The sequence below is a fragment of the Panthera uncia genome, chromosome X, assembly GCF_023721935.1.
Source record: "Panthera uncia isolate 11264 chromosome X, Puncia_PCG_1.0, whole genome shotgun sequence".
In the NCBI taxonomy this organism is placed as follows: Eukaryota; Metazoa; Chordata; class Mammalia; order Carnivora; family Felidae; genus Panthera; species Panthera uncia.
In genome coordinates this window covers 85,010,021-85,037,939 of record NC_064817.1, presented here as the reverse complement: position 1 = coordinate 85,037,939, position 27,919 = coordinate 85,010,021, and the positions used below count along the sequence as shown (strand labels likewise).

Below are 27,919 nucleotides of genomic sequence, written 5' to 3'. Positions count from 1 at the left end.
AGAGGATCTGAACCGGGCTCTGTGCTGACAAGCTGACAGCAGTGAGTCCGATGTGGGGCTCGAACCCACAAACCATGAGATCATGACCTGAGCTGAAGTTGGTTGCTCAAGCAACTGAGCCACCCAGGTGCCTCCTTTTGTAGTTTCTAATATACAGATTCTGTGCATATTTTATTAGATTTATAAATAGTATTTCATGGGGATTTTTTGTATCACATGCTTTCGAAACCTTGGTTTGTGGTTTCTTTGGCAATTCATTGCCCTCAAAAACTTACAGGCTTCTGGGGCGCCTGGGTGGCTCAGTGGGTTAAGCATCCAACTTTGGCTCAGGTCATGATCACATTTTTTTTTGTGGGTTCGAGTCCTGCATCAGGCTCTGTGCTGACAGCTCAGAGCCTAGAGCCTGCTCTAATTCTGTGTCTCCCTCTCTCTCTGCCCCTGCCCTGCTCACACTCTGTCTCTCTTTCAAAAATAAATAAACATTAAAAAAAAAACCTTACAGGCTTCTACACAAATAAACTCCCACATGTACAATCAACTAATATTTCACAAGGGACTCAAGAATACACAATGGGGAAAGGATAGTTTTTTCAATAAATGGTTTGGGGAAACCTGGATAAACACAAGCAAAAAAAATGAAATTGGATTCCCATCTTACATGACTCATAAAAATTGACTAGAAATGGATTACAGTTTTAAATATAAGACCTAAAAACATAAAACTCTTAGAGAAAACATAGGGAAAAAATGTTCTGTGACACTGATCTTCGATGTGACATGAAAAGCAGAAGTGGGGCGCCTGGGTGGCTCAGTCGGTTAAGCATCCGACTTCGGCTCAGGTCATGATCTCGCGGTTCGTGAGTTCAAGCCCCACGTTGGGCTCTGTGCTGACAGCTCAGAACCTGGGGCCTGTTTCGGATTCTGTGTCTCCCTCTCTCTCTCTGACCCTCCCCCGTTCATGCTCTGTCTCTCCCTGTCTCAAAAATAAATAAATGTTAAAAAAATTTAAAAAAAAAAGAAAAGCAGAAGCAACAAAAGCAAAAAAAAATTAATAAGTGTGACTACATCAAACTAAAAGCTTCTAAACAACAAAAAATGGTTAACAAAATGAAAAGGCAATTTACAGAATGGGAGAAAATATGGAGTTTTGCAAACCACGTATCTGCTAAGGGGTTAATAAACAAAGTACATAAGAAACTCCTAGAACTCAATAAGAAAAAACCAAATGATCTGATTTTTTAAATGGGCAGAAGAGTTGAGTAGCCAGTTTTTCCAAGAAAACATCCAAATGGACACCAGACACATGAAAAAAATCCTTGACACCACTAATCATCAGGTTAATGCAAATTAAAACCACAATGACAAGATTATACCCCTCTGAGGAGCAATATCAGAGGCTTAATACTGCATAGAGGCAAATAAAATAGACTTCACTAATATATTTCAACTGATCACTAAGCAAATAAGCAAGCAAGAAACAGAAATTGGTCCAGAAAGGGTGGGGGATGGGAGCCAGGGTAGTACTTCGAGCAGATACATTATACGATCTACAATGTTTAGTTTCTAGCAAAATGTTACAAGAAAAGTAAAGCCAGGAAGATGTGACCCCCCCATGCTAAATGAAGAAATGAAAACAGGCAAAATAAACTGGGAATAAAAGCAACCAATATCAGATTTGACAAATATTTCAGTGTAGACAATTTAGATATTTTTTAAACCAGAAGAAATTATGATCAAATCAGTGAGGATGACAATATCACATCAAATAGAGAATACTAATACAAATATAGAAATTATTTTATTATTTTTTGGTCAATTCAACTTATTTTTTTATTTAATTTAATTCAATTTAATTCAATTTAATTCAATTTTATTTTATTTTATTTTATTTTATTTTATTTCATTTCATTTTATTATTTTTTTCTTCTCCAGTTAGTTAACATACAGTGTAGTCTTGACTTTCAGGAGTAGAACCCAGCAATTCATCTCTTACATATGACACCCTATTTTAAAAAGAACTAATGGGAAATTCTGGAGTGAAATTGGACAAGTAAAAAGAAATGTTTAACGAGGGAGCTCAAAATTTTTTAAAAATTAAAAAAATAATAAAACCACAATTAACTATCACCTCACACCTGTTAGAATGGCTAGCATCAAAAAGACAAGAGGTGAGTGTTGGTGAGGTTATAGAGAAAAGGGAACCCTTGTGCACTGTTGGTGAGAATGTAAACTGGTGCAGATACCGTGGAAAATAGTCTGGAAGTTCCTCAAAAAATTAAAAATAGAACTACCATATGATCCCAGCAATCCCACTTCTGGGTATATACCCAAAGGAAACGAAGACAGGATATTGAAAAGATATCTACACTCCCATGTTCACTGAAGCACCAAAATAGCTAACATATGGAAACAACATAAGTATCCATCAGCAGATGAGTGGACACAGAAAATGTGATACACACACACACACACACACACACACACACACACACACACTGGAGTATTATTCAGCTATGAGAAAGAAGGAAATTCTGTCATTTGAGACAACATGGATGGACCTTGAGGGCACTGTGCTAAGTGAAATAAGTCAGGTAGAGAAAGACAAATATTGTATGATATCACTTATACGTGAAATATACAAAATCCAAAGTCATAGAGAGTTGGGGAGGGGGTGTTAGTTAAAGGATACAAACTTCCAGTTAGGAGATGAATAAGTTCTGGAATCTAATATACAGCATGATGAATATACTTAACAATATTATATTAGATACTTAAAAGTTGGTAGGAGAGATCTTAAGTGTTCTCACCATGAAAAAGAAATGGAATTATGTCAATGTAATGGAGGTTCTAGGTAACACCATGGTGGTAATCATACTGTAATATGTAAATGTATCAAATAAACACATCACACACCTTATGCGTACACAATGTTATATACCAACTATATTGCAATAAAGCTGGAAAACAAATAAGAATCAACAAAGAAAACTGACAGTCTTCTAGTCTCATTATTTCCGGTCAGTCCCACAAGGCATAGACTCATACAGAGAGCCTTTCTAGACTTAGTTTTTAATCCTGTCCTTGGTATTTTATTTATTGGCCTCTGTTTTTTTGGCTTGACCCTTTCTTTTTTTTTATTTTTTTTAATATTATTATTTATTTTTGAGACAGAGAGAGACAGAGCATGAGCAGGGGAGGGCAGAGAGAGAGGGAGACACAGAATCCAAAGCAGGCTTCAAGCTCTAAGCTGTCAGCACAGAGCCTGACTCAGGGCTCGAACTCACAGACCTGAGCCGAAGTCAGATGCTTAACCAACTGAGCCACTCAGGCGCCCCCAAATGTTATTTTTAATTATAGTACAGTTGACATATAATATTATATTAGTTTCAGGTGTGCAACATATTGTTTCAACAACTCTATTCATTATGAAATGCTCACCATGGTAAATGTAGCAGGATGGTATTTTAAAATGAACTTTCAAGAATGAAAAGACAGCTCCTGGAAGATGTTTTTGAAATGAAATGAAAAATGGAAAACCCAATAATGACAAAGAGTAAAAAAAATGGAAAATAGGGATGAGCACTGGGTGTTGTATGTAAATGATGAACCACGGGAATCTACCTCAAAAACCAAGACCACACTTTACACACTGTATGTGAGCCAATTTGACAATAAATTATATTAAAAATAAATAATAAATAAATAATAAAAATAAATAATAAATTAAAAATATATGGAAAGTGGGACAGCATAGAAAATGCAAGGATTTCCTGCATCCAGATGAATTAAAAACATATTTGGAAAATAGGTAGAAAATAGATGAGTGAGTTTTTTGTTTTTTTGTTTGTTTGTTTGTTTTTTAGCTCACAGAATTTATTCAGAAACTCATCACTGGGACTACATTATATCCAGCAGAAACCAACTGAAAAGAAAAAGGCAATGGGAGATATGATGCCAATAACACAGACTGCTAATAACATAGAGAATTCAACAACAAAAATAATTACTAATTCCAAGGAAAATATCAAGTTGTAGAGGTAATTGAAAGTATTCTAATGTACTAGCTGGCTCATCTGTTAATTGCTTTTACATCATCAAAACACTAAACACAGTATACTTATTTTTTTAACGTTTATTTTTGAGAGAGAGAGAGAGACAAAGAGTACAAGATAGGAAGAGGCAGAGAGAGAGGTAGATAGAGGATCCAAAGGGGTTCCAGACTGGAAGCAGAAAGCCCGATGTGGGGCTCAAACTCACCAACTATGAGATGGTGACCTGAGCCAAAGTCTGAAGTTTAACTGACTGAGCCACCCAGGAGCCACAACACAGTGTACTTCTAATGGGAAAATGAAGGAGTGGGCAAATCACATGTGTATGCTACGGGTACGACTGTGTATGTGAAGAAAAGCAAAATCCTCATATGCCACGGTGACAGGTTGACAGATGTCAAAAACTGAAAAATCAAGACATAGCAACAGAGACATTTAGTTCAGAAATAACAGGTAAGTATCAAATGATAAAGATATGGGGGTACCTGGGTAGCTCATGCAGTTAAGCCATCCGACTATTGGTTTCAGCTCAGGTCATGATCTCACAGTTGATGAGTTCAAGCCCCACATCCAGCTCTGCGCTGACAATGCAGAGCCTGCTTGGGATTCTCTCTTTCCCTCTCTCTCTGCCCCTCCCCTGCTCACTATCTCTGTCTCTCTCTCAAAAATAAGTAAACTTAAAAAAATTAAAAAAAACTTATTCTCTAAAACAAAAATTAAAGATATAAAGGTTAAATATGGCTGTCTCTGGCAAGGAGAAAATGGGGGATGAGATCGGCTGTGTTTACAAGCTTTGTGGGCATATTTAATTTTTTAAACCATGTGCAATGATAAGAAGAACGTACACACAACTCTGCCAGGATTCCCCACCTAATTCCAGATTAAACAGAAGTGCTAGAATTTGGCACACCATCTTTCTCATAGCTATCAATCACAGACTACTATGGAGAGCCTGATAGCCTTTTGGGCATTCTCATTAGTGTCTTCCAGGAGTCCCACTTAACTTTATTTATTTTTTTTTTCAACGTTTTTTTATTTTTATTTTTGGGACAGAGAGAGACAGAGCATGAACGGGGGAGGGGCAGAGAGAGAGGGAGACACAGAATCGGAAACAGGCTCCAGGCTCCGAGCCATCAGCCCAGAGCCTGACGCGGGGCTCGAACTCACGGACCGCGAGATCGTGACCTGGCTGAAGTCGGACGCTTAACCGACTGCGCCACCCAGGCGCCCCCCCACTTAACTTTAAATGGCAAGATAGAATCTTGGCAAAGTAAATGAGAAAGATGGATGAAAGCAGGCATAGTGATCTTCAGAGAGGAAATAAGGAGAACAGAAGAAGCATTGCAAGGGCATTCTGAATAATAAAAAAAAAAGCTGCAAACAATGTAACATTCTCTGTTCAGCTGAGAAATAACAGCGGCAGAAGGCACATCAGTTTGGTTTATGTAGCTATCAGAGATTGAATGACTGGTTCCAGGATAACACCACTATAATCCAAAAAACAAAAATGGTCATCATAAAGCTGTCAAGGATCTTCTTATGCGTACTGGTTTTGTGCAACAGAGCCTTCTAGTACTAGCCAGACATGAGGACGGCTACAGTTAATTCATATCATGTATGACAGCATTAGTCCTAAAGTGACTTAATACCACATTTGAAACTAAATAGAACAAAACTTCCTCAATGCTCTCAGGTGCTCCGTGCAGCTAACATCTGGCAACCTTGCCTCCAGAGTGGCACATGGTTAAAAAATAAAACATTTTTAAATTAAATGATGTGGTTAGTTACCTGGTAGGTAAAGGTGCTTAATAAATATTTGATAAAGATGAAATATAGGGGAAAGCAATGTAGTATTTGCCCCCAAATTAAGGCGACAGTGTTTGTTTTTTTTAAATAAATGTTAATATTTGGGTAATAACAGGAATAATAACAAGGGCATGTATTAGAATGATATAGTCTTGCTGAAAATGACAAAGATTGCAGATTATGTTGATATATAGATTCATTTGCTTGAAATAATGTTAACTTAAAGATAACATCAAACAGGGTGCCTGGGTGGCTCAGTCGGTTAAGCATCCGACTTTGGCTTAGGTCAAGATCCCAAGGTAACGTGGGTTCAAGCCCTGCATCAGGCTCTGTGCTGACAGCTCAGAGCCTGGAGCCTGCTTCAGATTCTGTGTCTCCATCTCTCTGCCCCTCCCCCACTCATACTGTGTCTCTGTCTCTCAAAAATATATAAACATTAAAAAAATTAACAAAAAAATAACATCAAACAGTTCAAACATTCTGCTTCACTAATTATAGTTATACAAAATCATATAAGCTTATACTAAAAATGGATAAAAAAATTAAGTCACATATAGTTTAATGTTAATGAGTTATATTTTATTTTTTAAAACTGTTTATTTATTTTTTTTGAGAGAAAGAGAGACAGAGGGAATCTCAAGCAGGCTCTGCACTGTCAGCACAAAGCCTGATGTGGGGCTCAATCTCATAAACTGTGAGATCACGACCTGAGAAATGGGTTCTATTTCCGTAAAAATGTTTAACTTCATCATAACTCCACTAAACCTGCCCATGCCAGCCACCTAGGAGTTATCTTTGAATCACTCCTGTCCTTCACACCCTAAATTCAATCCTTCTGCAGCTTCTGTAGGCTTTACTTCCAAAACATACTCCAACTTTGTCCTCATATCTCTAATTACACTACTGTCACTGTTGTCTAAGCCACCTTTATCTGGAGCACTAAGATATTCTCCTAGCCAGTCTTTCAGCTTCTACTTTGGGTCACCATCAATCCAAGTGACAGCTGGAGCATCCTCTTTAAAATGTAAATCAGATCATGACACTCTCCAGCTTAAACTTCTCCAATGGCTGCCCATTGCATCTAGAATAATCTCCACACTCCTTACCTTGACCTACAAACCCTTCCTTGATGTGGCTCCTGACCTCTGACCTCACTGTGCTCCAGTATACTGCCTTCTTTCTGTTCCTCCAACAGTCCCCGCTCATGCCTGCTTTTATGCCTTATACTTTCTGTTCCTCTACATGGCATTCTTCCTTTGACCTTTGCATGGCTAGTGCCTTCTTGGCATTTGCATCTCAGCAAAAATGTCCTCTCCTTTGAGACAGACCTTCTCAGACCACCCAACACACTTATATTCTCTATATCATGCAATTTCATTTTTAAAACCAGACGTTCCATTAGCTGATATTTTCTTCTGCCCTTATTTGGCTACTCCCTACTAGAGTGTAAACTCTATGAAAGACATTGTGTGTCTTATTCACTGTCATATCTGCAATACCTAAAACACTATCTGGAACATATCTGATTTGTGATAAAATTTTTAAATATGTGATTTAAAAAGGGAATAGAGGGACACCTGGCTAGCTAAATCAGAAGAGCATGTGACTTTCATCTCAGGGTCCTGAGTTCAAGCTCCAACCCCTCCCCCACTCCCACCGCTGGGTGTAGAGCTTAAATAAATAAATAAATAAATAAATAATTTTTTTAAAAGAGATGAAAACAAATTTGTGTTTAATAATTTAAGGAGATGTTCAAGTTCAACTGCTAAGATTTTTGTTCTGAGAGCACAATAAAGCTTTCTCTCTGTGTATGATTCAAAATGAGGAACAATCTGCATATACAGAACCTGGAAGGTATGTGTTTGTCCTTTCTCTCTGTTTCCAAAACATTAGAAAACCCTTGCCTGTAACCTCTCATTTTTTAAAAGGGTAAACAAAGATAAATAGGATTAAATGATCATCCTAAGTGGCAGAAATGGGGCTAGAACCCACCTCTCTGGAGCTCCAGTAGAGTGTTCTTTCCACACTTGTCCTATTACTAAAAATCAACATTTTGGTCATTATCAAATACTGGTTCTATAATGGCATACCAAACTTAAAAGGCAATACTAATTAGTAAGGAGAACTGATGAACTGAAGAAAGAAGTTTGACTTAAGACTATGTGGTTTGCTATGGGGGAGTATTTGAAATTGTAAAACAAATATAAACCACACATGTACAAGCCTCACGAAATACTAACACTCAGCCAAAGCGGAATCATGACATATAGAAGTTAGAGATGTATTGCAATACAATTGCTAAAAGTAATTGGTAACATTGCAAAATGTCACAGATGATGATTAAATTTTAACATATTAGACTTTCAATTCACAAAAAGATTGTATATAGCAAATCAGTTTCAACGTCAAATAATAGCAGTTTAAAGAAATATTTCTCAACTGTTGGGCCATGTTTTTGTTTCAGGCATAACAGAGTTCTAGTAAGTTGATAGATCTTTTTTTCTTTTATTATTTAAACTTAGGGTCACAATACCAAAAAGTCAACTTAACCTGATGCCTGAAAACTTTCAAAATTGACTTGCAGAATAATATCTTAAAAGATTTTCAGATCACATCATGCTTTCACATTTATATTTCAATCATTTTAATTGTGCAAACACCTTAAGACACCTTAAAACACCAAACACCTTAAGACAATCAGTGGTTAGAATTGCCACTACACTGTCTCCAGATCATCCACATTACAAGAGAGGCGGCTGTTAGCTTTATATTCTCCAGCACATTCTTTTGGTTATAAAACAGATGAGACAAAGGAGTCACAAGCTATCAGAATGTGACTTGTATGCATTTGCAAATCAAGCGAAAGTATTAGGTGACTGACACACAGGGAGGTCATGCAGGGAACATGAAAAACAATAGATTATCCCTTGTCCTCAAGAAATTTACAACCTGGTTGATGAGAAACAAGTTTACATTAAAAACCACACTGACATTGTACACACATACACACAGAAGGTAAAATCGTAGAAAACAAACTTTAAAAGTTGAGTCTTCCCTGTAAATCAGTTTGTACTATTAGGTACTGCAAATAGGGTTTCTCAGCTTACACAGCTCACTTTTTGGAGTGCACTTAGCTTTGATTCTCTAACACCTCAAAGATTCCACAGAAGTACTGAACCATGTGACAAAAAGTCTTCAGGTGAACCTGGAAGCAATCTTTAAAGAGATATTTTGGGGTAGGCAAAACACTTTATCTTATTTTGTTTTGTTTGGTTTGGTTTTAATTCTGAAAGCACCAATTTTATTTTCCAAGGGACCCCTCTTTTCAGATGCAAATGTAACTATTTCTTAAACACTCTATTCAAATGTTAACATTTTTCCTTTCTGACTGCTAATTAACAAAAGGAAAGAATGATTTATACTTATTTGGTTCTTGATTTTGAATCAAGGTGAAATATTGATGTTTCGCTTGTGGACCACATTTGTCTTCAAGGTATCTTTGATTGTAAAATATATATATACAGAAGAGCGTATAAAAATACAAATGTGCAGTTTAAATAATAACTGCACCCATGTAACCATCACTCAGGGTAAGAAATAAGATCCCAGGTGTTTTCAATGCATTTTCACAGAAGGAAGGGAGTTTACTATGAGTCTGAGTCTAAATTTTCTTGTTGTTCTTTGATCAGAAATGCACGTTTTCCCTCCTTAGTCTCAAATTTGGAAAAAGATCCTGAAATAAATAATCAGAAACATCTTCCTTCCCAACTCCTGAACTCAAATTAAATAATTTACATAATAGTTCATAATTCTCCCTGATGACGTATTTCAGGGGAAGAGGGAACATGTAATTAATTAAGAATGAAATATTTTAAACCTATGCTGCTTCTTTTATAATTATGATGTACTTTCCTGGATTGTTGCTATTTTTACTAAACTCCGTGTGAAAAAGTTTGGTGAGAAGGAATGATTGCTAAGCCTAAACACAATGTGGTCTCTAACAGGACTCTCAAGTGAGAGGCCCTAAATACTGAAGATTGCATTGAATGACTGATGTTTCATCTTTTTCAAAAAGTAATACATTGTCTTCTGGGTTTATCATCTTACGTAGTATTTTGCATTTAGGTAAAATCCTTCATTCAACAAGTCGTTCCTGAGTACAATGCAGTACTAGGCACCATGAAGGGATGAACAAAAGTAGAAAAACATAACCCTGCCTTCAGGGGAGGCCTACAAAACACTGCGGAAGATAAAGCATCCACTAATGAGGCAACTAGAAAGTACTTACAATCCATAAACAATTGTCTGACAGACCGTAAAGCACAGACTGAATGCAAAAACTCATGAAACTAAAAATGGTTACATTTCAAAAGTGGTTTGTAAGGCAGTTGTTTTGAACTTTGAACACATTTTACCCACAGGAGCATTATGAATAAATGTTGCCTGGATTTATAGGTTTGCCCAAAGAAACTCCTTTAATTCACAATACACGGAAATTCTGTCTGTATACCTATTTGCTATGGAAATATAGTACAAAGCAAATGTGTTGTAATATTAAACCATTAGATAAAAATAATTATGAAATACCCTTATAAAATATATCAGGGCATATTTTGAATGATAATGCTTCAGAAAAAGCATGTTTAATTAAAGCAGGTAGATGAAGACTTCTTGGAGATTCTGAAAGGGATCCCTATCAAGAGCACATGTGGTCCATGAGGTATGTCTATTTTAACTTCAAAACATCTATTTTTCATTTTCATTCACTCATTCAATATTTTTAAGGGGGTGCCTGGATGGCTCAGTTGCTTAAGTGGCCGACTCTTGATTTCAGCTCAGGTCATGATCTCACAGTTTTGTGAGTCCGAGCCCCACATTTGGACCCTGTGCTGACAGTGCGGAGCCTGGTTGAGATTCTCTGTCTCCCTCTTTCTTTGCCCCTCCCCCACATATGCTGTCTCTGTCTCTCTCAAAATAAATAAATGTAAAAAAAAATATTTATTGAGGATCTTTGTTATGTGTCAGGCACTGTTCTAGGCACAGGGAATACACAGAGAACACACAGCAACACACGGAGCTGACATTGTAGCGCGGGGGGTGGGATGGAGAAACACAATGGTGTCAAGAAGGGATAAGTACTTTTCCTTGGTAGAGATTTATGATTACCATGTCTCCATGTTTATGCCCAGTATGAACTTTATATGTATCGCCCTACATGATTGGGGTTGGAATTTCCCTTTGTTCCCCAATAGAACTAAAAAACAGAGGTGAAAATATAGAGTACATTTTCTGAGGTTTCTGAGAACAACTGTAAGATGTGAAAGGGATATGTGTGAGCAAAAATTACCTCAGCTACGATGAATGAGAGGGAAAAATGAGCATCATTCCTTTGAGGGGGAAGAGATGTTACATGGGGCAGAAGTCACCAAGACTTTCTCTCACTCATGGAGAGCTTAGGCACTGTTAAAAAGACAGGGCATAACAAGTGTTGGCGATGTTGTGGAGAACACAGAACCCTTGTGAACTGTTGGTGGGAAGGTACATTGGTGCAGCCACTCTGGGAACAGTATGAAGGTTCCTCAAAAAGTTAAAAATGGAACTACCATATGATTCAATAATTCCACTACTGGGTATTTACCCAAAGAAAACTAAAACATCAATTCAAAAAGACGTGTGTACCTCTATGTTTATTGCAGCATGATTTACAATAGCAAAGTTATGGAAGCAGCTTAAGTGTCCATCAATAGATGAATGGATTAATGAGATGTGTCACACTCACACACACACACACACACACACACACACACAGAGGAATATTATGTAGCGATAAAAAGGGATGAGATCTTGCCATTTGTGAGAATGTGAACAGACCTCAAGGGTATAATGCTAAGTAAAATAAGCCATCCAGAGAAAGACAAAAGCTGTATTATTTCATTTATATGTGGGATCTTAAAAACAAATGAGTCAACAGAAAAAAAAGCAGAATCAGACTTATAAATACAGAGAACAAACTGATGGTTGCTACAGGGTGGGGAAAGGTCAAAATGAGTGAAGCAAAGTGGGAGGTACAGGCTTCTAGTTATGGAATGAATAAGTCATGGGAATAAAAAGTCCAGTATAGGGAATATAGTCAATGGAACTGTAAGAATGTAGCATGGTGACAGATGGTAGCTGCCATGGTAGTGAACATAGCATAATGTATAGAGTTTTTGAATTGCTATTTTGTACACCTGAAACTAATGTAACATAATGTGTCAAACTAAAAATAAAAAGTATTCTGGAAGAGGAAGTAGTCTGCATTGGCCATTTTTTAAATGTTTGTTTATTTATTTTTAAGGGTGGGGGAGAGAGGCAGAGAGAGAGAAAGCGAGAGGGAGAGAGAGCATCCTCAGCAGGCTCCTTGCTGTCAGTGCAGAACACAACTCGGGGCTTAATCTCACGGTGAGATCATGACCTGACCCGAAATCAAGAGTGGAAGATTTAAGGAGGTTTAACCTACAGAGCCACACAGGCACCCCTACATGGGCCACTTAAACCTATCCTAGATATTTCTTTTCTTCTTTCCCTCCCTTTCCACCTTCCCTTCCACCATGCTTCCTCTCCCCTCTCTGTCCTTCCTTCCTTCGTCCCTTTTCTTCCTCCCTTTTCCTGCCTTCATTCTTTCCTTGAGGCAAACATGTATTGGAGGCTTGCTGGCACCATACTAAGCATTAAGGATACAAAGATGAATATGACACAGTCCCTGTCCTGTTCCTCAAGGAGTTTATAGTCTAGAACAGCGTTCCTAACTTAGGGATTAGTTATATCTGGGGGTAGTACTTTTAACTACTTAAGAGCCTGATTGGTATCACAAGCATACCAATCAGAAGGTATGCCAGTTCAAAGCTCTAGAGTAGGGTCTTGGGAATCTACCACTGTGCCTCCAGTTGACTTTGTAGTGGCTAGATATTGGAGAGGTTGGAGGTCCTGAAGGAAGGGCTGAAGCAGCCAGGACAATTGGGTGGGTAAGAGCACTTGGGAAGGGAAGGTAGTCCCAGGGTAGTAGCTATTGACCAACAATACTAAATCCTTAGCTCTACTTAACATCCAATGCTTATGAAAAGTTAGGAGTGACTGCAGTAAGATTATGTGATTATGTGAGTGAGGGAAGCTTTCCTGAGTGAGTCTTGAGCTTAGTCTTGAGGAAGGTGGTTGGCATAAATTGGCAATTAGAAAGGGTAAGACATTTAGACATGAGAGATATCCTAATAGTGGAAATGGATAAATATACGCAATGCCATAAAGAGATCAATCTAACTGTTGGTGTGGGCAGGGAGAATGTATTGTATTAGATGAGGACTGACTTTGGAAGCATGGGTTGTGTGCAGCAAGGGGATGAGAAAGGGGGTTGGCTGTGGTGTCAATTGGGAAAAGGGGAATTTATAGGTTAGAGCTAGGAGTTTAGTTCTGACACAGCAGAAGAAACAAGGGGGGTGTTCTGTACTTCCTTAAGCAATGAATGGTATGATGAAAGGGACATAGGACAGAAAATATTCTGTTGACCATAGGGATACTGAAGAAGGGTAAATCCAGCTGAAGAGGCTACTTCAGCAATACTGGTAGAGTTGACTAGGGCCTGGACCAGAACCGTAGCTATGAAAACAAAAGGAAGGGTTCAATCTGATAGAAACTGCAGGCCCGTGTGAGGACTAGAGAAAGGAGAATCTGTGATAAGTGTAATACAAATCACATGTTATAAGATAAAATGGGATGTAGAAACATCCAAAGGAAAATGTCTCTAATAATAAGCCTTTTAAAACAGCAAATTCAGTCATGCCATGATGCTCTTTAATTTACAAAATAAAGATTCTAACTTTTGAAGTCAAGGCAATAGAAACCAATAGTCTTTTTGACACTAAGAACGAGGTTGCTGTACAATACCAACGAGGAACAGCATTAAGCAAAAATTTATATTGGTCACTTATGTTTACATTACAAAAGTATGTGGTGTAAAATCCTTGAAATTCACGTGAAATATGCTAGATTTCATTGTTCTGATGTTTAGTTTACTTACTCCAAGTCATTTCCAAATGAGTTTTATGTTTCAAAGGTGGGGAGAAATGCTTGATTTTTAATGGAGTTAATTTTCAGTTGACTCCTAAGATAACAGGCAGGCTTTAGGAGCCTAATTAAACCATGTATTTGCTCTAATTACTCTAGCTGCAGAGTATGAGGAAACAAAAGCAGCAAACAGACCTGTTCTGTGTGCAGCAGTCAGGCATTTGATGGTTGTTTGCTCCGGCAGAGGTTCTGAGTAGCACAGAAGTAAAGAAGCTGAGACCAAAGCCATCATCTGCAAGCGGTGGCCGCAGCCACAAATCACAGGGCAGCCCTTATCCCTGCATAGTGTAGAAAGCATCATTCATTGTGCATAATTTCATTTATGTCCAAACACAGAGACAGCAATCATCATCACTAGCACCCATTTTTAATAGCAAGAGCAGCACATTTTTATCAACATACATATTAGCTCACAAAGACTATAGAGTTAATACTTAAAAATTTATACATGGGCAAAAATAATAGTGCTTTTATAATGCTTTTTTACTTTTGCCTCTTAGGCTTCATTCTCTTGAACGATGCCCACATTTAAGGCAAAAGTTTAATTTTTAAGCTAAGTAAATCCACATTTCTATTATCCATTTTGATTTTAGCACAAGTAGAGTTTAGAATAGTGATGATCATTTATGTGAGGGAAAAGCCTGATGAGTTTTTATTAGCAGTGACTGCTCAATTCAGTCAAACGACTGCTTTCTTAAAACAGGATTCACAGGAAATTTCTTCTAAAGGCAAAGCCCATTAAAGGCATATTTCTTCATTAGTCAGAAACTGTTTTAAAGGCACTGTGGCTGTGTTTATCCATTTACCTTAGCATCTAGGTGTAAAATACCAGCTGAATGCTTGTGTTTCCCCCTCCTCAGCTAAACTGGCAAACAAGAACTACTGGAGGTTTTATTACATCTTATTCTGTTGTTTTAAATATCTGTATTTGAGACTCTTGGTTCAGAGTCCAGCCTTCACAGAAATCATACCTGGAAATGGAAAACAATTTCTTTCTGGGGTAACTTGTCATAAATATAAAAAGAAAAAGAAAAAATATATAAGAGGCAGGAATCTAGAACCAAAGAAAAGCAGAGCATTAAAGTGACCATCTGGTGAATTCAAACCAAATACAAAGTCTCTACTTTTTGCGTTAACCATCTAGATGTCTGTACCACTCCTCTGCTTTATTTTGCCTATGGAAACCTGACCTAAACTAAACAACTATCCTATATCATTAAGTTGTCCAGGAAGATGAAAGTTTAAATACATGTCAGACAAGCTGCAGCATCTGGTACAATTCAGTAATGACGGTCTCCCCTAGAGAGCTTCAGTGTTGGAACAACTTTTAGAAGTGAGGATATCTGGTTGACCTGTGTAAAGAAAATAATGTTCTTCTAGCCACACTTTCTCCCTGTTCACAAGCACAATTATGTGCCCCATCTTCTCTCACTGTAGGAAACTTACAAAGTAAAATCCCTCTCTGAAATATCTTATGATATCTGTAACTCCATTTTGATGCAGCCAATAATACACTTTGGATACAAATGATCAGAATTGTTCATCTTTTCACTGTAATTGTTTAAACATTCTTTTCATACTTTTTTCTTGATACATTGATTCTTAGTCCTAGGGGTTTTCCCCAGAGTGGAGATTAATGCATTACAAAGTATCATTTAAGAGTACTACATAAAATGTAACAAGTTTAGATGCTCTCTTATAGTCTGTTGGTATAAGAACAAACTTAGTTGTCTCTTTAAAAGACCATATAAGCTTAGATACAGAAGATCTTTTAAAAGAAGAAATGATCATGGTGATATTTGTGTGTGTCAATCGCTCCCTTCTAAACTGCACTAGAAACCTCACTGTACAAGTTCACACACCTCTCAAAATAGAATATAATCAAGTTTGAATGCACTGTTTTTCACTAATAGACTGGGGGAAAAACTTGCAACAAATATGATAAAGTTTTAATATCTTTATTATATAAGCAAGTTGCACACAATAAGGAAAAAATACTGAGAATCCAAGAGATAAAGCAAAGGGCACTTTACAGAAGATAATCTATTGTCAGCAAAGATATATAAAAGTTTTTTTTATCTTACTAGTAAACAAAAATGCAAATTAAAAGAACAGTCGAATACCATTTCACCCATCTTATCAGTGATTTTTTTAAAAATAAGAATGTCCAATTGTGCCAAACTGTATGGTGACATGGTAAACTGATATATTATTTCTGAAAAATAATGCATAGTGTGTTCATACATTTCACCCAGTAATTCTACTCCTTGGTTTCCACCCCAGGGGACTAATTGCAAACATTAAAAAAAAAGCTGCAGGAACAACATGTTCGTTGCAGCATTATTTATAATATTACAAAATAGAAACAATCTAAATGGCTCAAAGCAGAGAGATTATTAAGTACATTAATACACAGCTCCCTAGAATACTCTGCAGCATTTTAAATGATGTTTAGGCTGATCCATAACAATACAGGAAACTGTTAGTATCCAATGTTAAGGGAAAAGAACAAGATACAAAATTATATACATTATAAGCCTACTACTCTGTGACAAGAATCTATAAGGACATGAGGATTTAAAAATCTAGTATTTCCACTATTCTCCAAATTTGATTCAGGATGTCATTTCATGTGTTTCAATACATTTTTAAAGTGCCATGTTTTTACTCACAGTACTTTGAAATGCACTGCCTTATTTTCAGAACACTTCTATCAAAAGCAAAACCTTATGCTTGGAAAACTTATGAAACATCATAATACCTACCATAAAAATCTCAAATCATTTTATTCATCGTCATTTTGGTTGTAAGTGTGGGGAACTGTCTACATGTCTGAGCAGGCAGCTGAAACATATAGGGAGCAGCTCCAGAGTCAGGACTCTCTGATCATCCACACTCATTCTGTCTCTGAGAGCCTGTTTCAGAAACCACGGATGTTCCGAGCACCTGTGAATATGCTGTGCTTATAAACCGGCGGCAGCGGAGGGAAGGTTAAGGTTTCTAATATTTTGGAGACAGCCAAAACCAATTTATTTTTTCCCCAAGTGGGAGCATCGAAAAGTAGCCCTTCATCCAAATATGTTTATTATGCTTCTAACAGAGAACAAATTCTTAAGAGGGCAGAGATGTGGCTTATTTTTATGATGTATACATTGCCTGGTTTACTGTTAGATTTTATAAATTAATACCCTTTTGCAGCATCCACCCTAAGGCAAAGGTGAACCCACATTCCATTCTTTCAGATAGAAATACCATAGGTCTCCCCTATTTTTGCTCCCAAATCCCTCTTTGCAACTGCGGTCACTCCTTTGACATTTTAATGTAATATTGACTCATCTCTACACTTAGTAAGCTGCAATACTAGTAAAAGACAAACTGAGAGAGAGGAGGTGGGGGAGGACAGGGCCAGAGGAAAGAGAGAGACTTGAAGAGGTTGAACTTACACTCCAGCAGTTTCTCCAGAAACAAGGGAGGCAGTAGTTCTTATCTTTGTAGCCTCCAATTGTAGACTTAAATTCAGCAAAAATCTTTTCTTGACGCGAGGGATGTGAACTATATTCTAGGATATGTATTCGGTGTGATCCTTTGTTCTAGGTACAAGCTTTTCTTTTTCTAAAGTTTTTCAGTCTCGCTCAAGGAAAGGGAAACAATATTATTCTGAAATTCCCTTAGAGGCGCCTTTCGATCCATCTCTCACGGGAAAATATCATGACAGCTCAACGCTGGCTTATTTCAGTGAGAATCGAGTCCGAGTTTTTTGTTTTGTTTTGTTTTTTGTTTCAACATGGCTGTATACTTTACAGGCCCCCAAATTCGTGCTTTCACGGACATCGCTCACTAATCAAAATGCCAGAAACCGCATCTTTAGCCAACCTGCGTTTCGTGGACTAGAAATGCGCTCTGATTAAAGATCGTGTTCGTTTTAAAGGCGTAGCAGTTACTGGGTGCCTTAGAGTCGCGGGCTTTTGTCAAGGCTGAGGCCGGCTCGGGAGCGCCTGCAAGCGCGGTGGGAAGCAGGTCTGAGGGCCCTGGTCTTTAACACGTTTCCAGGGGGTGCCCACACTTTCTCCCGAGACGCTCAGCTCCCGGCGCGCGGCAGCAGCGAGTACACCCGACTGTGACAGGAATAGAGAATTTCTGTGAGGGCCGGGAGAAGAAACGGAGGGAGCCTGGCTCGGTCCCCGGGTCTCGGGGGCTCAGGGATTTGCACGAGTTTGATCACTGCCATTAGCAGCTACTCGAGGAGGGTTGTTTACCGCTTGCGTGCGCGACAACCAGACTGCGGGGCCCACTCTGGGATTCAAGCCCCGCCCCCCTCACCCCTCAGTTCCCCTTCTGCTCCCCAAACTAATTAATTCAAAGCCGCCTGCCTGCCGGACACTCCCATTGGCTCCTATCCCGTCCAATGAGAACCTTGCAACAGTTTCACCTGGCTCCCGCTTCCCAAATAAACAAACAAACCGTCCTGCCGCTGGGCCAGCTCTCCTCCGCTGAGCGGCCCCAGACGGCTGTGCTCCGCCTCCGCCACCTCCTCTCGCCCCCTCCAGCCAATCGAGCCCGGGCTGTGGCGCCCCCGCCCGGCGCCGGCCGCGGGCCGCTCTCTCCTCCGCCCCTCCCGCCTTCTCCCGCCCCCTCGTGCCTTCGTGGACTCCTGGTTGGGACCAGCGTGGCCGGAGAGCCCCGCCTCCTCCCGTCGGTCCTCCCGAGGCCCACAGGCCCGAAGATTCACCAAGCATCTAGGCCGGGGAGGAGGCGGCCCCGCCTCTCGGGCCCGGCGCCCCCTCCCCTGTACACCTTTGCTGGCGCAGCTCGCGCCCCTCCGCTGCGCGGGTAGCTGGAGCCGCAGCGGCCGCCGCGTGAGGCTGTGGTCACGTGTTGTTTGCCCGCCGCCGCGCGCTTTGAGTGGTGTGGGCGGGGGCGGGGCCGAAGCGGGAGGGGGCTGGGGCGGGCGGTCGGGCTAGACGGCCTCTTCCCCCAACCCTCCCTTCCCGGAGTCCCCCTCCCCCGCGCTCACCTTAAAACCATCGTGCATCACCATGGCGAGTTGCTCCTTCGCTCGCGACCAGGCGACAAGGAGGCTGAGAGCTGCAGCAGCGGCAACAGCTGCAGCGCTAGCTGCGGTGGCGACCACCCCGCTTCCTTCCTCGGGCACCCCGACCGCACTCATTGGGACCGGGTCGTCTTGTCCGGGAGCCATGTGGCTCTCCACGGCCACTGGCTCCCGGTCAGACTCCGAGTCCGATGAGGAGGACCTCCCCGTCGGGGACGAAGTCTGCAAACGCGGCTACCTGCGGAAGCAGAAGCATGGGCATAGGCGCTACTTCGTGCTCAAACTCGAGACCGCGGACGCCCCAGCTCGGCTGGAATACTACGAAAATGCCAGGAAGTTCCGGCACAGTGTGCGCGCCGCGGCGGCTGCAGCGGCGGCGGCCGCCTCCGGCGCCACGGTCCCCGCGCTCATCCCACCGCGGCGCGTGATCACCCTGTACCAGTGCTTCTCGGTGAGCCAGCGGGCCGACGCAAGGTACCGACACCTCATCGCCCTCTTTACCCAGGACGAGTACTTCGCGATGGTGGCCGAGAACGAGTCGGAGCAAGAGAGCTGGTACTTGCTGCTCAGCCGCCTCATCCTCGAGAGCAAGCGCCGCCGCTGCGGCACGCCCGGCGCGCAGCCGGATGGAGTGCCGGCCGCGCTGGCGGCTGCAGCGGCGGCGGAGCCACCCTTCTATAAAGATGTGTGGCAGGTAATAGTCAAACCCAGGGGGCTGGGGCACAGAAAAGAGCTGAGCGGCGTGTTCCGGCTCTGTCTTACCGACGAGGAGGTTGTCTTTGTGAGGTTGAACACCGAAGTGGCCAGCGTGGTAGTCCAGCTCCTGAGCATCCGTCGCTGCGGGCACTCAGAGCAGTATTTCTTCTTGGAAGTCGGTAGGTCCACCGTCATCGGTCCGGGGGAACTCTGGATGCAGGTCGATGACTGCGTGGTGGCCCAAAACATGCACGAGCTGTTTCTGGAGAAGATGAGAGCCCTGTGTGCAGACGAATACAGAGCCCGCTGCCGCAGCTACAGCATCAGCATCGGCGCCCACCTGTTAACCCTGCTGTCCGCTAGGAGGCACCTGGACACGCTCCCACTGGAGCCCGGTGGCTGGCTGAGAAGGTCCCGCTTTGAGCAGTTTTGCCACCTCAGGGCCATCGGTGACGGGGAAGACGAGATGCTCCTCACCAGGCGCTACCTAACACCCAGCGAGCCCGTGCTCCCCTCCAGGCGAGGAAGACTGCACCTGCCCAGAGCGCGCAGGTCCAAGAGAGCGATTTCAGTGCCAGCCAGCTTTTTTCGCCGCTTAACACCCAGTCCGGTGCGTGTCCCGCATCCTGTAGAAGCCCCCAACCACGGATCTTGCCTGTCCTCTGAAGCATCTCGCCCTGGCAACTCTGGGGAAGAAGACAGTCCTCAGGGCAAAGAGGATCAGGAAGGAAACGAAGGTGACTACATGCCCATGAACAACTGGGGCTCAGGAAATGGCCGGGGTTCCGGAGGTGGCCAGGGCTCAAGTGGCCAAGGCTCCAGTAGCCAGAGTTCAGGAGGAAGTCAGTGCTCAGGCGGAGGGCAGGGCTCTGGAGGTGGCCAGGGTTCAAGTGGTGGCCAGGGCTCAAGCGGTGGCCAAGGCTCAGGGGGCCAGGGGGCAGGAGGAAACCAGCGTGCAGGAGATGGCCAGGGCACTGCGGGTGGGCACGGTTCAGGCAGTGGCCAGGGAGCCGGTGGTGGACACGGCTCAGGCAGTGGGCAGGGATCTGGAGATGGTCATGGCTCAGGTGGTGGCAAGAACTATGGAGGGGGCAAAGGCCCAGGAGGTGGGAAGACCCCCGATGGCAGTGGTGAACGTGGAAAATCTCTGAAGAAAAGATCCTACTTTGGCAAATTAACTCAAAGCAAGCAGCAGCAAATGCCACCACCTCCACCTCCTCCACCTCCACCCCCTCCACCTGGAGCAACTGGTGGTAAAGGGAAGTCTGGGGGAAGGTTCCGACTCTACTTTTGTGCCGACAGAGGAGCCACAAAAGAACGCAAAGAAGCCAAAGAAGTCAAAGAGGCAGATACCCCAGAAGGTGCAGCTCGGGGGCCCCACAGAGCCAGAGCTTTTGATGAAGATGAAGATGACCCATATGTGCCAATGAGGCCAGGGGTGGCCGCCCCTCTGGCAAGCTCCAGCGATTATATGCTGATGGCTCCTCAAAACTTCTCTGCTTCAAAACGCCACTCTCGATCACCTTTTGAAGATTCAAGAGGGTACATGATGATGTTTCCCAGAGTGAGCCCACCACCTGCCCCAAGTTCTCCAAAAGAGCCTGATCCTGATAAGGACGACGAGGCAAGGGACAATGACAGTGACAGTGACTATATGTTTATGGCTCCCGGAGCCGGCGCAATTCCAAAAAATCCCCCAAACCCTCAGGGTGGTTCTTCCTCTAAAAGTTGGAGCTCTTACTTTTCTCTGCCAAATCCCTTTCAGGGCTCCCCATTGGGACAGAGTGACCACAGTGAGTATGTACCAATGTTACCTGGAAAATTCCTGGGGAAGGGCCTAGACAAAGAATCTGCATCTAACAGGGGCCCCAAAGACGCAGTTTCAAAGCCTTCAGTTGAGGGGTCGTTCTCAAAGCCTGGAGATAACGGCCCCCCCAAGAACAAGGCTAAGAGACCTAACCGCCTTTCTTTTATTACAAAAGGAAATAAAATCAAGCCCAAATCACAAAAACCCACACGTGAGCAGAGAGAAGCTGACAGTTCTGGTGACTACGTCAACATTGACTTCACTAAGAGAGATACTAATATGCCAGCCCCCTTTATTCAAGGACTGCCAGGTTCGTGGAGTATCATTGCTGGCCCCAGACCGTCAGCCTTTTCTAATTATGTGAATGTTGAGTTCAGAGTGCCATTTCCGAACCCAGCACACAGCCTCTCGAATCTGTTAAGAGCTTTTCCAGGTGCCAACCCCCTCTTTCTGGAAGGTGCTAGGTGGCCATTTGTGCCTCTTCCTCCCAGTGCTACAGGTGGCAATGCTAATGAGGAAGAGGGTGACTACATCGAAGTGATTTTCAATCCAGCAATGACACCAGCCGTGCCTTTTGCTGACAGTGCCATTCGCTATGATGCTGAAACAGGTCGAATCTATGTGGTCGACCCATTTTCTGAGTGCTGTATGGACATTTCTCTTTCCCCCAGCCGCTGCTCTGAACCACCACCTGTGGCTAGGCTGCTGCAGGAAGACGGGCTGGAGCGCAGACGCCCGCAGAGCCGTTCTCAAAGTTTCTTTGCCTCCGCTAGAGCCGCTGTCTCGGCTTTCCCCACCGACAGCCTTGAGAGAGACCTCTCCGCCTCCTTAGCCTCCGTAGCTGCGCCAGCCTTAGCCGTGGGCCGGGCTTTGGCCGCCGCCTCCGCCCTCGCCGCGGCCCCGGGCATCGGGGCGGCCGCCAGAGGCTTGGAGGCCTCCGCTGGACTTGACTCCGCCTCAGTCCGCCGGTTCCAACCTGTTGCTAGCGCTGCTGCCGCCGAAGCGGTAAGGGGGGCCCCAGGCGTTGCCCGTGGCTCGAACCCGAGGGCCCCAAACCCAGATGCAGACCTGGCCCGAGGTGAGAACGGGGCTGCAGCGGCCGCCCCCCCACCGCCACCACCCCGCCGCCGGGTGCCGATTCCCCGGGAGCGAGAGGATTCCGACGACGACGACGACGACACATACGTGAGAATGGACTTTGCCAGACCTGACAACAAGAAGTTCGACTCTCCCCACTGAGGTTGGTAACTTTAGAATTCATTTCCCCACGTTAATGGTTATTGCCTAATGAATCGATGTCTCTGGTGTTAGGAAAAAGGGAGTTAATATTTCATTAACTGGTGCCTACTTAGCAGGAGAAGTAGAATGCAGTTTTCAGTATTCGTGCAGTGCCTTGTGATCTTTGCAAAAACTTTTAAGTTTTAATCCAATCATACATTTCTTTATTTGGAAAAGAACCGATTGTCATTTAAACATGGGTTCCATCCTTTTAGGAGTAATTAAAAGCTTAAGGATATATATAGCATGAGGATGCTTTCAAAATCCTTCCCTAACAATGATTTTTTGCAAACAGGATACCATAAATTGGATCCCATCAACTCATTTTCAAATCAACAAGTAAAAGCTACTTTTCTACAAATGCCCGTATTTGATTACAAGTTTAATAAGACCAAGAATATTCAGCAGTGATGATCAACTGTGACATTTGGGGGAGGGAGACCTCCTTTGAAAGTCACTTTAAAAAAATCAGTCATTGTTACTTTTTAAAAGCGGTCATTGTTACTAAGCTAGTTTGCTGTGATTTACCAAGAAGGTTAAATCTCCACTGTTAGCATAAATGTCTGGAGGGAACAAAACAGAAATAATCTGAAACAGGTGATTAAAAGAAGACAGTATTTGGCTCTGGAATGTGTTTTTGTGTTGATTTGTTTTGTTTTTACACAGGATACATTGCCAACAACCTTGAGTGTTCCTTTCCTGTCACTCGTAGTGACAGGCAAGCCACCTTCGCTGTGCCTCATTTTCTTCATATAACTCCCCCAAAAGAGGGATTTGTGACAACTTGATAATGGGTATGAATATTGTTTGAAAGGTTTAAAAAGCACGGAAAACATCTAATTGGTATGTCTTCTGGGAAATCCAGTAAAGCAAGATAATAAGGCTGGAGGAAGACCTGACCCCAGGGGCAGTCTACCCTGGAACAGTGGAAGTTTTTTAAAGGGTTACTTTTCCAAAGGAAGAAATAAGGAAGAGTAGGAGCTGTCACATTTGAGAAGCAGACCTTGAGTAATCTCGTGTACATTATGCAATGTTGTTATCAGCGTGTTTAGACACACGCTCAAGAAATGATTTCGGAAGATGATGTCTCCATAGCATGTGCCTTCCCTCTTCAGTAGAATGTGCTTCTCTTCCAGTGAAGGGAAGAGATGCACCCCAGCAGTTTCCATTCCAGTAGTCAGTTTAGTGAAGATTTTTGCTTTGCTTGCTTTGTGGAATTCTTTTGTTATTGGATCTCTGCCCACTGTGCTTGATCAGGCAGAACAAGTTGGGGACTGATCACAACAGTCACCTAACAAGCTCCCTGTTTAGTGCAGGTGTAACCCCTCCCCTTTCTTCCCCTGCTTTGGAAAACTTGCCGTTCAAAAACTCACATTTGTGGCATGGACATATTAAACAGCAATCATTAAAACGACAAAAGGATGCTTTGGCTTCCCAGAGGATTCAGTTCAGATCTCCTTTAAATTGTGACCCCCACCTCCCAATACACACACACACACACACACACACACACACACACACACGGTACCCGCTACTACCAGACCCACTCATTTAAAATAGAGAATTCTATTTCCAAGAATTTAATCCATAACCAGCTTTTCAGGAACAGGTCTATTTTATTCTGTAAAATATATCCGGAAATTGGTCTCAAGCTATGGCTTTAACCTCGCTGCTGAAGTTACCGTTTGTGATGTTAATGTAGGTGTGCCTAGCTGCCTGTTTCCCTGTGGTTCTTTGGCTGGACAACTTTTCATAGAGGTTTGTCTATACTTTTAAATACTCTTTGTTTAAACAAAGGTCACAGTTAGTGAAAACTTGTTCCTGAAATAAACCCTGACTTCCCAAGGATTATCTACATCCAATTGTCATCATTTTAGGTTAAGTTATTGATTTATAAATAGCTTCAAATGACTTTATGGCTGTTTTGGAGATTTGCTATTCTCTAAATGTGTTGTCCATTGAGGACATTCCTGACTTTATTGAGTGACTACAGAGAGGAGGCTGCATCTTGCAGGGAGGAGGGTGCTTAGGTTAAAAAAAGAGAATGAATGTGGAAGCATCGGGGACTTTAAAGCAGTTTACAAATATAGTTTTATTTTGTGATTGGATTAACACTGAAGTTTCAGCTGTTTAAACTGCTGATTTAGATTCTTGCAAAAGTAAATTGGTCCTGAGAGTGAATCAGGCACATAAGTTGCTGGGATATAGATATAGATATAGATATAGATATAGATATAGATATAGATATAGATACAGATATAGATATAGGTATAGATATCTCCCATATATATATATATATATATATATATATATATGGAAAGACATATAGAGAGAAAGTATTGCAGGAAACAACTTTTGTTACCATTTTAATGTAAATTGATATGGTAGAATGTTGTCTGTGAAGTGGTAAGAACTGTGGATAATTCTGATAGGTTTGTTTTTTTTTTTACTATAAACCTATAGAATAATTTTCACCCATTTTTTAAAAAATTTTTTTAACGTTTTATTTATTTTTGAGAGAGAGAGAGACAGAGCATGAATGGGGGAGGGTCAGAGAGAGAGGGAGACACAGAATCCGAAACAGGCTCCAGGCTCTGAGCTGTCAGCACAGAGCCTGACGCGGGGCTCGAACTCACGGACCGTGAGATCATGACCTGAGCCGAAGTCGGACGCTTAACCGACTGAGCCACCCAGGTGCCCCAATTTTCACCCATTTTTTATCTCTCTCCACCGTTGTATCTACATTAAATATATGTGTGTATATGTATCATATATATGCATCATGTTAGAAGAGAAAAAATCTTCTTTCACAAAGGAACAAAGTCATAGTCTTTACTAGGAGTTATGTATCTCAAAGGGTAATTTTAATTTATGGCAAGTGCTTAGAGCAGTGCCTGGCACATAGTAAGTGTTGTACATGAATTATTAGATAACTAATATCATTGTTGTCATTGCTGTTACACTGTTATTATTACCTTTAGAGGCACAAAGCTAAATTAAAGTTCTCTGTCCTCAAATCCCAATTTTCAGTTAGTCTTTACTTTCATTTAAAATGGTTTACATGGTTGTTCAGGGCTGGGATCCTTACAGTTTGGGTCTGTTTATAACAAAATGAAGTGAGACTATAAAGCCGTGTGACACCTTTGTTCATGTAACACAAAATTAATAGATAATCTCATTTACCCATAGTTACATTGCATATAAGTAAGTGTGTTAAAGCTATCCATTCAAGACAATTAGAAACACGCAGAAAAATAACCTGGGTTTGACTTTTTTTATCAATTAAATAATTTTTAAAGGGCAGAGAGTCTTCACATTTTAAACACATGGGCTATCAGCATTAGCATTTGGGAGGAGAATGTAGTTTCTTATTTGGCTTAGTCTGACTCTTGACTCATATATGCATTTTTGCCTCTTCTCCTGTATCTGAGGTAGAATCCATAGTTTGAAATGACTTAAGGTGAAAAACTCAGATTTTTCCATTCCAGAGATAGGAGGAATAAGGACAGCTCTATAAGGGGCAATAGAATTGATCAGCCAAATTAGTAATGTTATGATACCACTTGCTATTAGAAAGCAAAAAGAAAGAAAAAATCTGTAGTAACTACCTTTTGAAATGTTATACACTGTTATTAGCATGAAGGAAGGGTAAGCTTCTTTTCAGTGTACTACTGCCAAATCCTCTTGCTCTAAACTATAGGTGCTGAAAGCAAATTCCTTTTGTTGTATTGGAGTTATTTATTATAAATTACTAGAATAAAATCTTCAGGATAGCGGAGATTTTCAGTCACCATTGGCAGGTCACTTATTTTAGACAACATCTACCCCCATCCCCTGAAAAAAAAAATTGGACAGTTGTTTGGAGTAGAGGTATTTGACCTATAACAATTAAAGAGGACCTCATTCAATTAAAGTTCACTAAAGTTGTTGGCAGTCATTACGCATTTACATTCATTCTAACAGTGATGCTCCCAGGGTAAAAATTTCGGCCACTAGCAAAACATCTTTAAACAAGGACTAGGACTTTAATTGAGCACCACATAATATCACACGTGCCTAAAAACACAAACAAGACCTCTTGCTTCCCTTTCCTCTCCCAGATCACCAAACATGAACTAAGATACTTCAGAGTCATTGGCAGGCAGCTGTTTGGGGATCAAACTCGGGCTTCCTTAGAATGACACAAAAATCTTCACATTGGATTAGATAAGAGTGACCAGTATAAAGGAGAAATAAATACTGCATGTGAGTTAAAAAGGGCTGTTATTAAACTGTCAACTTGCTGGCTGAGGGAATGTTTAACAGTTGCATATGGCCTTATAATTTGCAAAACTCATTCACATTCATTATTTTACTGGGGGACAGTAGGTACTGGAACTGAAGCTGCTGTTAAGAATTTTCTCATGGTCAAAGAGGTAAGTGACAGAGCTGAAAACCAAACCCATGCATCTGATTTCAAGTCCCTTTCATCATATGCCCAATCTGTTCTTTTCCTATTGATGAAAGATCATTATACAGATACACTAGACTGGTTATAGAATAAATAAGACATCGGAGAAACTGTATTTCTGGATTAATAATGTAACATACAACCTTGTGAACATGTTTTCCTTCCTTGGACCAATTTGAAAGATTAAATATCAAGAAAAATGAGAAAAAAAACCCAGATTATTATATAGGCAAGGATTGAAAAAAAATACAAGTTTTCTTGAATTTGATAGTAGGAATTTGGGGGGAAGTAATTCATTTAGAGTGTTACAGCTGTGAACCATCTGCCAGAGCTTGGGTAATTTTCATTACGTTGAACTGTTTGTCATGGCTCTTAGAATAAAAGACTTTGACCTGTACTGGAATTGCATCTTTAAATCTGGTTTGGGTAGGCGTTTGCTAATCTTTGCCTCCTCCACACAAATGGTGTATCTAGTTGGATGCCAGGGACACACTGAAAGGAATGGAAGCGAGATGAGAGTGCATTCAGTAAACTTCCATTAATGGTCATTTCCTTACCAGAGGTTAGACATCTTTGGTTTTCCCAATAATCCATCGGCATTTGCCAGTTACAGCAAAAAGCCCTTTTAATTTCATTTTTCCGTGTGTATCAAATCTGATATTCGAATCTCAACTGTCACAGTG

At 41.5% G+C, this 27,919-nt stretch overlaps 1 protein-coding gene across 2 annotated transcripts; it reads left to right on the top strand.

Moving 5' to 3' along the window:
* The first annotated feature begins 18,975 nt into the window (after positions 1–18,975).
* IRS4 (insulin receptor substrate 4) lies at positions 18,976–22,773 on the top strand. Of its 2 annotated transcripts, XM_049644167.1 has the most exons (2): positions 18,976–20,585; positions 20,622–22,773. In XM_049644167.1, the coding sequence occupies exons 1-2, from the start codon at positions 18,992–18,994 to the stop codon at positions 22,745–22,747; spliced, it is 3,720 nt and encodes a 1,239-aa protein (XP_049500124.1). In that variant the 5' UTR covers positions 18,976–18,991; the 3' UTR covers positions 22,748–22,773. The 2 variants fall into 2 exon arrangements, with proteins under 2 accessions (XP_049500124.1, XP_049500123.1); XM_049644166.1 differs by having other exon boundaries at positions 18,976–22,773.
* The last annotated feature ends 5,146 nt before the right edge of the window (positions 22,774–27,919 follow it).